Source organism: Phodopus roborovskii, unplaced genomic scaffold (assembly GCF_943737965.1).
Source record: "Phodopus roborovskii unplaced genomic scaffold, PHOROB, whole genome shotgun sequence".
Taxonomy (NCBI): Eukaryota; Metazoa; Chordata; class Mammalia; order Rodentia; family Cricetidae; genus Phodopus; species Phodopus roborovskii.
Window position 1 is genome coordinate 28460744 of NW_026126407.1, and position 12724 is coordinate 28473467.

The 12724-nt window shown below is 51.8% G+C and overlaps 1 protein-coding gene across 1 annotated transcript in view; it reads right to left on the reverse strand.

The window, feature by feature from the left end:
• Positions 1 to 1064: 1064 nt before the first annotated feature.
• Positions 1065 to 12724, reverse strand: part of Col23a1 (collagen type XXIII alpha 1 chain) — a 278704-nt gene continuing 267044 nt past the window's right edge. The window contains exons 16-28 of the mRNA XM_051180815.1: positions 11847 to 11900; positions 11244 to 11288; positions 9625 to 9714; positions 8972 to 9034; positions 8577 to 8633; positions 8303 to 8329; positions 7489 to 7551; positions 7352 to 7405; positions 7093 to 7119; positions 5056 to 5109; positions 4801 to 4887; positions 2544 to 2582; positions 1065 to 2108 (exon numbers count right to left, since the gene is read on the reverse strand). Coding sequence (XP_051036772.1) covers positions 2106 to 2108; positions 2544 to 2582; positions 4801 to 4887; positions 5056 to 5109; positions 7093 to 7119; positions 7352 to 7405; positions 7489 to 7551; positions 8303 to 8329; positions 8577 to 8633; positions 8972 to 9034; positions 9625 to 9714; positions 11244 to 11288; positions 11847 to 11900 — 663 coding nt within the window. The 3' untranslated portion in view covers positions 1065 to 2105. The remainder of the gene's footprint in view (positions 2109 to 2543; positions 2583 to 4800; positions 4888 to 5055; positions 5110 to 7092; positions 7120 to 7351; positions 7406 to 7488; positions 7552 to 8302; positions 8330 to 8576; positions 8634 to 8971; positions 9035 to 9624; positions 9715 to 11243; positions 11289 to 11846; positions 11901 to 12724) is intronic.

Sequence of the window (12724 nt, forward strand, 5' to 3'; positions counted from 1 at the left end):
ACAGGGAAGACATGGGGCCCTAGGCAAGGCTGTGGTTACTACTCAGTCTTGGAGTGGATACAGTGAAGACAGCCAGTCATAGGTACTTTGGGGTGTCTGACCTGTCCTAGGCTCTCTGTGTTCCACAAAGATGAATCATACTGAACCACATCTGAATTTTGAACATTACTGTCACATGCTACAGATGAGGCATTATTTAAGATGCTATAACAAAGGCTAAGAATGTAGCTTGGTTGGCCAAGTGCTTGCCTAGCATGCATAAAGCTTTAGGTTCGATTCTCAGCACTGAAAAAACAAAACAAAACAAAACAAAAAAACCCAAACAGGAATAGTGGTACACAACTGTTATCCCAGCACTTAGAAGTAGAGACTGGAGGGTCAGAAATTTAAGGTCTTCTTCAGCTACATAGTGAGTTCAACGTTAGCCTGGGCTACATGAGAGCTGGTTTTATTTTTATTTTTGAGGAGCTACAACAAGTTCTCCTCTTCCATATTTTCTACTTAAATGTGACATGAACACTTTGCTCACTGAGGGGTGAATCTGTCTTCTTCCCCTTCAGTTGGGATGAACTTCTGATTCTGGCAGGAAGTGGCAGCATATGACTTTGAAGGCTTTGTCATATGAGGTGACACAGCTTTCTAAGAATCCTGCTGCCATGCTGTGAGGAAGTCAAGGCCATTCAGACAGGCCATAGGTATGTAGGTGTCATGGCCACTGGGATCCTAGCTGACAGGCACCATCACCAGATGAGGAAGCATTCAAGAGAGCCCCACCCAGCTGGTTCTCTGAATCCTTGGAACTGAGAGAATGGATATTTTGAGGACAACAAGTTTGGAAATGTCCTTGCTTAGGAAGCACAGCAGAAGGGTAGACAGGGACTTAGTGACATGATGTGACTGGTCCCAGGGCATGTCTATAGCCTCCTATCTTATAACACTGAACTATATCCTCTGGTTTCTAGGATGACTCTGCCCCTAGAGAAAGCCCCGTTTCTTCTTCAGCAGGAACCACCAGGATAAACTCAGCTAGAAGTGACCACGGAAGTCTACAAGGACAGGTACAACCAGACACACGTGTGGTTTTATTACACACAGCACCTTTACACAGACAGGGATGTGAGGCTGTGGATGCAGCGGGTAGCTAGAAACCTTTTGTGGAAGTGTTGAAGGCCCTTCTCAGAGGGCAGGGGTTTCTGTCACAGGCATTTTGCCCAGGCTTGCAGGGACCAGCCTTTGGGTTCACGGTGTCTGTACCACCTATTAGGCGGCCAGTTTTCTGCCAGGCTGACCAGAGTTCTAGGTGGGAGATTTGGGGCCACTGAGACCCAAGTTCTGACCAGGAGGCTGGTCTCCTCAGGGCTGACAAAGTCCCCTTTCTGTTCCTGCTCTGATGAGGTGATGAGGAGACTGGAAGTAGCAACTAGTACATCTGGGTCTCTTTACCCTACAGCCAGAGGTCACTGAGCTGCCTGCAGCTGGCTCCACACTGAGGTATTCACAGAGCCCTGCCATTTCCAAGGCCTGAGGATACATGCTCCTGTGACAAAGGTGGCTTCTGGAGGACTGCTGAGCTTGGGTAGAGCAAGGCCCTCTTGGGGGGGTCTTTCCATCACCTTCTCCCCAAGTGCTGGACTTGAGGAATCTTCACCTGCCCCATTGAAACAGGGTCCCAGTGCAGCTACCTGTGGCATGGTCCAGAGGCAAGAAGGTGCAGCAGTTGTCCAAAGGGGTCTTGTTGGACATTGAAAAGTTGGGGCAGTGGGGTGTCAGGGAACAGTTGTGTGTCTCTGCTAATCAGGTGATTGCAGGCCCAACCTGGAGTCTGTCCAGCCTCACCTGAGCCAGGCGTTTTCACCTTCGTCATCTTCTCTAGGAAAGCCAGGCCCTGCCGGGGGTGCCCTTAAGCACATTTCCCCACAGCGGCCTGCCTGCTTTCCTGCCGGCTTCCTGTGCAGGTTGTCCCAGGGCTGGTTGGCACACTCTTGAATGTTACAAGGCCACAGTTGGCGCATCCCATAGAGGATATCAATATATTACTGTTCTGTTTTTACACAAGTTAAAGACATCCAAACGGATCTGTACAGGTTGGGAGCCATGTCTGAGGATCACTGGAAAAGGAGGGGGAGGTGGAAGGTGATGGAGGGGCCTGGAGAGGTCCTTGTGACCCTCACCAGCAACCTCTACCCTGACGATTTCTTTAGGGACAAGTGTAGCCCCACCTTTCTTTCCAGGCCCCTTTCAGTGGTGCAGTTGGGATAAGTCCCAGGAGGCTTCCCAATTGGCAGGGTCAGATGTCAAAGACCCAGATGACCAGTAAGGCAGATGACATCCATCAGCCAGGACCAAGCTCCAAGCCTTTGCCATGTGACCACAAAGTCACAGGCATCATTGGAAAATTTGACTATTCAGGTACTGTGAGACAGTATTACTGAGACTCAAACCTATGCATGATGGTGCCTTGTTCCCATGGGTCCTTTCTCTCCCTCAACTCTCCCATCCCAACTCATTCAGGCCCACCCTTGAGACCCTTTCCTGAAAGGTACCTTATGCCAGCAGCCAGGCACGGGAAGGCCATCAGGGCCCTGGAAAAGAAAGGAGGTTTAAGTGACGGGCAGGAGCCTGATGGCCTGTCAATACCTCCTCCACCCTTCCTGGAACTCTAGGGAGATGGTAGCCAGGGAGCTGCTATTTGCAGTCACTGGACTCTACTGAGGCAGGGTGGGGTGTCTCCTTTGTCCATCTGAGGACATAATGTCCCCTCATTGCACTTGTACTGTCCTCTCATGATGCTTTGTGGGGACACTTGAGTAGTGGGCAGAAATAGGACACTCTGATGTAATGGGCACTGTGCTAGACATTTGCCAGCCAGAGGAGGGTGTGATCCTATGAAGAGGGTGGCGTGGCTTCCTGCCTGTTAGAAGTGACATCCTGGGGGCCCTGAAAGCTTTCAGGCTTTGGGTAGGAACGTCTCCAAGAGAGGTCAGTGCAGGAGGTGGCATCTCTCTAGCCCCTCCTGGTCAATTTGATTGGATCTGGGAGGCAGACAGTGTAATCAGGATGAAGCCTGGGTGTTGAAGATGGGGTTGATTGGAAACTTCAACAATGTCCACCCACTCATCAGACATGAGCATGGGTAGGTTTCCTCAGGTAGCCTGGAGGGCTGGAGGTGAACAAAATGTCAAGTCCTTGGGAGACCCTGAGTCAGAAACACTCCACTCTGTTCCAAAGCACAGGTATAGTGAAAACACACGGGGCACACTCCCTGACCCCCTTCCAAGTACATGCTGGGGTTCAGTTTGGGGACTAGAAGGTGAGGAGAGAAGAGGGGTAGAATGCACCAGAAGGCAGAAGTGAGGAAGAGAGGGGGTGGAGCCAGCAACCCAAAGCATCCCAGAAGGCCCAGCATTGCACACACAGCACACAGCAGCCAGACTCCGTACCACAGGGCATGGCCTGATACCCTTCACAAGGCCCCGGGAGCCCGGTGCCCCTCGTTTGCCTCCACATCGAGGATGTTCCTGTGTTAAACACAAAGTCTTACTCACGTTGAGGAAGTGTGGATCCAGACTCTGGGGAAGCAGGGCTGGGTTCTCAGCCTCTCAGCTGTCTTTCTGTGTTTGTGTGTATGTCTGGGTGTGTAGGCATGCATTTGTGTACACATGATGGTAGAGGTCAGGTCTCAGGCACCTTCTTTTGTTTGAGACAAGGTGTCCATTGGTCTGGGACTCTGCCAAGTAGGCTAGACAAGCTGGCCTGTGGACTCTAGAGATTTGCCTGTCTCCACCTCACCAGCACACAACACCACACCCATCTTTCCATTCAGGTTCTGGGAATCTGAACTCAGGTTTTCACACTTGCAAGGCAACTCACTACTTGAGCCACATCCTTTGGATGTCTGTTTTTGAAACAACCTCACTATGCAGCAGAGACCTCAAACTTGTCATCCTCCTGCCTCAAGCTCCTGAGTGCTGGGATTCCAGGCTTTTTATTTTCTCTGACTAATATCTCAGACCCACCAGGAAGGAGGAAAGCAAGGTACAGAGACTTGGAGGAACTCACTTGAGGCTAGAGGACTGAGTCCCTGACCTTGGGTCAGTTTGCCTACTCCCCAAAGCGCTGAGGAGGGTGCCTGGTGCGGAACTGTGGGCGGCTCACTGCCAGGCCTAGTGGGTTATCAAGAGCTATTGCCAGCAGGAAGTGAGACAGATAAGTGGGGAGGAGGGAAGGAAGGGCCCTGTGTTTACAGAGGGCCCAGGGAAGAGGCTAGATTAGCTGCAGGGAAAAAAAAAAAAAAAAAAAAAAAAAAAAAGATACCAGAAGGAAAGACACTAAAGGAGAAAGAGAGAGACCTAGGGAAGGCGGGTGGTGTGATTCTCTGGTGACTGAAGAAGTCCCATGTCAGACCCTAGGGCAGCCATGGTCAGGGTGAGGGGGGCTGGTCACTCACTGACTTTGTGACACACACACCAAGGCTGTGTGTCTGTTGGGCTTCCCTTCCCAGCCCCTAGCCCCCTCCCAGGGCACACCCAAATTACTGATGACTCTGGAAAACGCCAGCTCTGTTCCTATCCTGGTTCCTTTCTATCCCTACCCAAGGTTAACCTGCAATGGATCCCCACTCAAGGTTGAGTAAATAGAGATAACCAGGGGTGAAACACTTCCTGGCCAGGCCTCCATCTCCACAGATGGCTGCATCTTTCAGCCATGCTAGTGGGAGTATCAGATCCACAGCACAAGGGTCTGTGATGCTGGCAATGGCACCTATGGCTGGTCAGAGCTCCATCCTGCTGAGACACCTACCACAGGGCATGGCTGGTCAAGGCCCGGTGGGCCGGGCTCTCCCTTCTGGCCCTTCACTCCTTTCCGGCCAGGAACTCCTCGTTCCCCCTGCATCAGAAGGAGATGGTAGGATAGCTGTGTTGTCAGGCTTGGGACCCCTCCACTGCCTCCCAGTGAGATGCCCCAGGGTCCAGCAGCCACCAGGCTCTGCAGCGTTTAGGACAGCCTCCACCTCCCCACCGGCTTGCCCCATCTCCCATCCATCTTCGCCCTCACCTTCTCTCCACGTTCACTTCGGTCTCCCTTTTCTCCCCTGGGTCCAGGGAAACCCTGACGGATGGATGAAAAGTTAAACCTGAAGTGAGGGTTGAGCCCACTTCTCTGTGATGTGACACCTCTGCTCCTCTCCCATCAATTATCATCCTTTGTTGACACATAAGTGTGACATAAACTGCCAGGCTCTGGCTGGTTAGCCTGTGTGCATGCTGGGTCCCGGGTGCATACAGGGAAGAGTACATTTAGGGCCTCAGCTTTGTTCCTGGCTGGAAATCCTTGAGGAGGTATATCTACAGCTGCTAGAGAGGGCCTTTTTCCTCCTGTTACCGCTAGACACAGCTGGTACTGGCCCAGGCTTGGCTGGGACAGAGGGAACCCACAAAAACCATGTGGCCATCTTCAACTGTCTGAGAGAAGGTCAGCCTGTGCTCTCTGCTCTTAGCTCAGTTTCTTCTACATTCATCTTAGTCTAATGTCCATCTACCCAACCTCATGACTAAGCATCCCGTAGAGCCCAGGCTGCAGGCTGGATGCTGGGACAGAAATGGATTTGGTGTGTTTCTTCCTTTACGTCTTCTGGGGCAGGCTAAGGAGTGTGGATGAACATCTTACTCAGGCACAGACCTATAAGGCAGACACGGTAGGGCAATAGGGGATAGGCTGTCCTGATAAGGAGTGGGTACCACAGAGAGCTGCTGAGGAAGTCACCATCCAGCTGGGTGGAAGAGGGTTGGGACTTGTTAGACAGAGAAGGCTCTTAGATGCCACACTCCAGGCCTCCTAGAAGGCAAGTAAGGCCACCCCACAGCTGCATAGAACCTCTTTAGCCTGTTAGCCTCCCTGGGTCCAGAGCCTGACTGGTGTTCAGCATGGTTACTTTTCAGCTGTCACTTTCCAGCTGTGTCTCATCAATGGAAGGTGACCCTTAGAGTCAGGAGCCTATCTGGACTCTCCTCCTGGCCCATGTTTGCTTACCATGGCAACAACACTTTCCTTACAGTCCAGGACATCCCCAGAGGACTGGCAGCTCTGCACCCATTTCCCTCCCTTGCCACACGACCTCTCTGGACTCCTTCCCTTTTTACTGACCACTCCAGCTCCAGGTGACAGGGGATCAAGCCTGGCCAGAGAGCACACTGCACTCCTATACTCCAATGATGGCTCAGGGTTGATTTGCTGTGCACCAGCAGAGGGAGGCAAATCTTCCTACTGATTGGGTCCAGGAAGATACTGGTTTGGAGGGAGGGACTGGCTGAACCAGCTCTCTGGTGTTCCCACACTGAGAAGGCAAAGACCAGAGAGGGAGAGGGCTGGGTGGTGTTGACATGGCTGTGCCCTGGATACATGTGTGAAATCCCTAGACTTCTCAGTTGTGAGTCATTTTAAGCAAATTTGAACTATTTGTTGTTTGTGTTACCAAAGGAGGCCCGATACAACCAATATTAAGCTGGTGCTTCCTCTTGTCTCAAAATACTGCCCTAACCAAGGTCTCATTACTGGTCATCAATATATTGCAAAAGCCTCCTTACTTCTCTCCTCACCTCCTCCCTTTTATAGTGTTCCATCCATCCATCCATCCATCCATCCATCCATCCATCCAGTCATCCCTCAGCCATCATCCATTTTCACCCATCCATCCATTAATTCATTCCCCACCATGTCTCCATCATTCTCTTCCTTTAGCCACCCATCCATTCATCCATCCATCCCCTTCAGCCATCATCCATTGTCCATCTGTCTATGTCTATCCATCCTCTACCATCTGTCAAACCATTAGCCCATCTATCCATTCTCTACTCATCCATCAAGTTGTGTCAATTTTCCACTGTCCCTTTGTTGTCAACCTATCATCTATCCCCAGAGTACTCCAGGGGAATGTCACTGGACCTTTCACTGAGGACACAGGGAAGCCAGGCAGCAGCAGCCCTTGGGGATGGGCCACACTTAAGCTAACCAGGTTGCTATATGCATGGGCAACATGAGAGCAGAAGACATACACAGGAGGGCCCAGTCACTCACAGTGAATAAGAAACTTACATCGAGTCCTGGCTCTCCAGGTCTGCCCTGAGGAGAGATACAGAGGGAGTGTAAGGGGGTGGGGATGAGATGTTAGGTACTCAGGTGCTGGGATGTTCAGCCCAGTGGCTAGTAACAGACAAGGGGCAGGGCATGATGGCGTCACAGAGCGCCATGGGGTCCAGGGACTCAGCAGGGTACGGGGGATGGGCCCCAAAAGTCGAGTGACATTATGGACATGTGGTCACAGTGGGCAGGGGCCTTAAGGTAAGGGGGTTACCTTCTCTCCTTTGGTTCCTGGTAACCCAATAAGGCCCGGTGGGCCTACAGGGCCCTGGGTGGGAAAGAAGAGCGTCAGCAGGCATGGTGGGCATAGGGTATAACACCTCTAGGACAGACAAAGCTCATGACACTCACAGGCAGGCCGTGAGGACCTCTCTCACCCGGTGCACCCTTCTCTCCCTTGGCTCCATCCAGGCCCTTGAAGGGAAGAGGGAAACCAGTCAGGGGAGGGGGTGGGGCAGACAGCATGGGTCTGTGTAGAGACTGAGGCGTGCATGACAGATGGAAGAGAGAGACTCCAGGCCCCGGCAGGGTGGTCCCAGCTTGTTCCATGATAGATCGAGTTGCATGTGTAAACATTTTCCCTTCTTCCACACATGGAGCCCCTGCTGGCCACCATTGGTGCTACAGAAGCAGTTTGGCTGACTGCCACCAGCTTCTTGAAGCCTAGACTTGGACCAAGACCATCAATAGATGTCTCTTCAAACAATTGTGTGTTGAAGCTTGGAACAAACTAGGATCAGAAACAGTCCTTGGCCACCACACCAGGTCAGGGTCCTATGACCTATGGTCCTCTGAGCTGGGGAAGGAGAGACTAGATCCTGTATGACATGGGGTGAGGCCAGCTAGTCTTTCACTCTGTGTTTGCCTCCCTTGGGGCTGGCACATGGGCAAGGGCTGGGGAGGGGACAAGGAATGGGGAGCAGAGGAAGGCGGCATGGACAATGGGTGGAAATGGGCAAGGACGGATGGAGTGGGAGATGGGCTGGCTGGAGGGGATACAGTAGGGGTGCCTAGGCAGAGGCAGAAGGAAAAGACTGAGTCCAAACATGGGATGGGGCCGCTCTGGGGACTTGGTTTAGGGCATTGGGAAAGTAGTGGCTGAGTAGGGACCTCATGCTGTCCATTAATAAAACTTTCTGAATGAACAGGGTATGTCTGCACTCACCTTGGGACCCTGGATCCCCTGAAGGCCCTGGAGGAAGAAAGCAGTTCAGTAGGACTGTGTGGCTCAGTGAAAACTTTAAGGTCAAGACCCTCTTGAATCAGGCTAGTCACTGGCTCCTGTGGCCCTGCCCAGAGCTCTGACCTCTTGACCTAATGTGCACCTGCCCCTGGCTTCCCCCAGAGAAACCTCTCCTCCCCTGGGCCACCTCCCCACCTCTGACGCTGGATCACTAACCACTTGGTATCCCAGATGCTTTAGGTTAAAATATCCTTACCATGGGGCCAGGGGGGCCAGGAGGACCGGGGGGCCCCGGCTCCACAATGATCTGAGCCTAGGAAGGGTTAGAAATGGGTTAGTTACCCTGTGCCTGTTACCCCTCATCTGCTCACCCTCATTCTTGCAAGCACTCCTGGGTGCCATAACCTGAACCCCCAGGCAAGGCTCCTTCCTGCCCCCAGAAAGGCATAACTCGGTGAAGGAGCCTGGTCTTTTGGGTCTCAGCAGGAAGTGAGGTGGAGGACACAATCTGAGGCCCCATCATTCCCCCTCCCCCCTTTCCCACTGTCCTGTGTTGGAGCTGGCAAGGTGGCTTCTCTGTAATCAAGGCTCAGGACTCACGAAAGGTTTGGGCTGGATGTGGGGGAGCCCCCAGTCTCAGCTTCCCCTTACCAGGCTCTCCTGGAGGCGATCAGATGCTGACTCTCCTTTCTCTCCCTTGGGACCATCAGCACCCTAGGGCAGAGTGACCTGTGAGCTCTTGTTCATCTTAAGGTCACCTCTCTTCCACTGTGCTCAGCACCACCCTTCCCCACCAGGGCCGTGATTCTTCTGTTTTAAGCAGTTTTCCCCAAATCACATGCCCTGAGTAAGGAGCACAGACAAACTGTCTCTTAGGCCAGAGGCCGAGGGTTCAAATCCCAGTGGCACCTGTGGCTGAGTCATCTTCAGAGGTGCACAAGAGCTGTGAGCTGATTAGCTTTTCTAATGTGGCCCCAGGAGCCATAGAAATGCTATTCTTGGTCCTGTCCAGTTCATGCTGTCACCGGGACTGGAAGCTTGCTATTCCATGCCAGCAGTGAGACCTTGGGGGATTCAGTTGCTGGGCTGGGCTCCAGGACTGAGAGGTGGCTTGGGCCACTGGGCCACCCAGCTAAGTGGTTTCTGCCAGGTTGGGCCTCACTACCTCCCCTGCAGGGCTCCTGAGGGGGTGTGAATATCCTTCTGCAGCTGAGGTTGTCTAGGCTGCAGGGCCTAGGTGAGGACCCGCCCATCCCTGCCAGCATTAGCAAGTCCCCAGGGTGGGGCCCAGTCTGGTCACTTACCGGAAGGCCTGATAGGCCCATCTCGCCTGTTTCCCCTTTGGGTCCAGCTGGCCCAGGTTCTCCTGGGTCTCCTTTTGGTCCTTTGGGGCCCTGAAAGCCACCGGAAAAAAGAATCAGTGGAGATTGGTGGGCATTTTCCTCTCCCCTCACCCTTGTGGGCCTTTTAACTTAACAGGTCTGACCATATACCCCACCTTGCTTGTTAAGTCATTCATTTCTATCCCTCCCCATCTTCACCCTCTCTTTTTAGGGGGGCTATGTAGCCAAGGGTGACCTTGAGGTCCTAATCCATCGACTTTCAGTTTCTAAGCGTTGGGATTACAGTGTGTGTGTGTGTGTGTGTGTGTGTGTGAGCACATCTAACCCTACCCTCCACCTTTTGCTTGTGACTCTCCATCTCTAGCCCAGGTTGCTGGGAGCATTGACTGAAGTGGAGAGCTATGGGGACACCACAACTCTGCCTTCCTGTATGCTTGGGGCAGCTTATGAGTTAGGGGTGGATGGGGAGCATGTGGAATTGGTGTGCTCCCTCTGGGACACTCATGAGACCAACTCTTTTGTTTTATTTTCAAGTAAAAATATTTTTTATTCCTATTTTATGTGTATGAATGGATGTTTTACATGTTTGTCTGTGTACCACATGAGTGCAGTGCCCACAGAGGTGGATCCTCTGGGACTGGAGTTACAGATGGTTGTGAGTCTCCAATTAGGTGTTGGGAACCCAGTCAGGTCCTCTGTAAGAGCAACAAGAGCTAAAGAGCTATTAATCACTGAACTGTCTCTCTAGCGCCCCCCCCATTTTTTTTTTTTTTTCTGAGACAGTTTCTCTGGGCAGCTTTGACTGCCCTGGAACTCACTATATAGGCCAGGCTGGCCTTGAACTTATAGAGATCCTCCTGCCTTTACTTCCTGAGTACTGGGATTAAAGAGGTGTGCCACCATGCCTGGCTACCAGCCCATTATTTTCATTCACTCATTAATTAATACATGTATGTATGTATGCATGTATTTGTTTATTTATGTAGTGGAGCTGGGGCTTGAACTCATGGCTTCATGGATGCTAGGCAAGTGCTCTATTCCTGAGCTCCAGCCTTCATGAGGCCAACTCTGTGCTCATGTGTCAGGAGCTTTGTGTGACAGTGCTCCTTCACTTAACCAATTATGACATGTCCAAGATGTTCCTGCTACTAAGGACCCAGCAATAAAGATTCATCCACACACACTGAGTGACACCTGGGGAGATGCTCCTGATGTCTACATAGTAACACATAGACACACACACACACACACACACACACACACAGATACACATGTACACACAGATACACACACACACACAGACACAGATACACACACACTCATAGACAGACACAGACACACACATATAGACACAGACACACATACACACACATATAGACAGACACACACACATACACACAGAACACACACATAGACACAGACACACATACACACACATAGACAGACACAGACACACACACAGACACACATAGACACAGGCACACACAAACACATAGACACAGACACACATATAGACAGACAGACACACACACACAGAACACCCAGTACAGCATTGACATAGAAATGAAAGACTCAGACACCTTCTCTCCATCGATTCCTGGGGCACCAGGCAATCCAAGTTCACCCTAGAAAGGAACAAATGGCAAAAGGAATTGTGCCTTCCTCAACAGTCAGTGGTTTAGTGATCAGCTCACAGCCCCTGGGGTTGGGTCCCTGTAGAGGGACATCCCAGAAAGTGCCCATTGTCTCCCTTTGTGTACTCAGCCTGAAGGGCAGCTGGAGCTGGTGGCTGTCCCTGCTGGCTGGGGTGCCTAAGATTAGGATTGCGGGGTTCAGTGACTTGTTCTAGGTCATGGAGACCAGGGATGCTGGTGTCAGAACCGGCATCTTTGTCCTGACACAAGGAGTGATGGACAGGTACAAGCCACAGAATGCCTGTGTACATCTGTGGCCACTGTATGTCCCAAGGGGTCCATTCTTCAGTTGCAGGCTCTCTCTTTAAGAGCTAGGGTCTAAAGAAGGAATTTGAATTACTCAAGAAGGGGTAGGACCTTTTTTCTCTAAGCCCCATAAGGCAGGCTAGTATGCCAGGAGGAAATTAGGGGGTGTACATATCAGGGAGGAGAGGAGAAATGGGACCTAGAGACGAGTCCTTGGGGGTCCATGAAGGCAGCTACACCAACCTTGGCTCCAGGGATCCCTGGGGGCCCGGGAGCTCCCTGTGGCCCAGGAGGACCCTGTGTGTAAAAGATCAAGCCAGTTATGGTTATACAAGACCCTCCACTGCCCACCAAGCCTCACCACCTCAGGTCAGGTCCCCAGCGGCATGCTTCCCTCCCAGTCAAATTGACTCTTACAGCATGCAGCTTGCTTTAGCCTTAAGACTACACAGGGACCAGTAAGAGGGTACTGGCCACTGGAGGAGATACTGGTGTCCACGGCTGGAGGTCTCTCTGTCTTCAAAGAAATTCTACTCAAACATGACTTTCTTTATAATACTCTCCTGTTCAAGATTTGGCAGTGGCTTCCCTTGTCCCTCAAAAGAAGCTTAAGTCTCTTTCTAGCATTCAAGGCAGGCCAAACATGCAACCTGAACAATGGTCTGGGCCTGTCTGCTCTGCTGGTCCTGGGATCTCACTGACTGGATCTGTTTTCTGCTGTCCCAGAAGTTCCCCAGTAACGCAGTAAAGGATGTGTCCACACTGTCTCAAGAGCTGACCTCATTCTAGGCACTTGTACCTACACACTCAGATTGCCAACGCATGCCCTCATCCAGAGGCCACACCTTGCCATATCGTCTGACCCTGTTCCAAATTCTCCTCTTCCCAACTGGCCCCCTTCTTGTTGATGTCCCACTCTAATGGCTCTGGGTTTGTTCCTTACCCTTCCCACCTTTTTGAGGTCCAGGCTCAGCACCCACATCCCCGGTGAGCTCTGTGCTTCAAGTTCTCCCCATATCAATGCTCACACACTTACACCTGGCCACCCCAGTACACTGGTAGTTTGACACCCTTACACTCAATAACCAATTACAGCTTCCATTGCCCATGACACTGAGTCC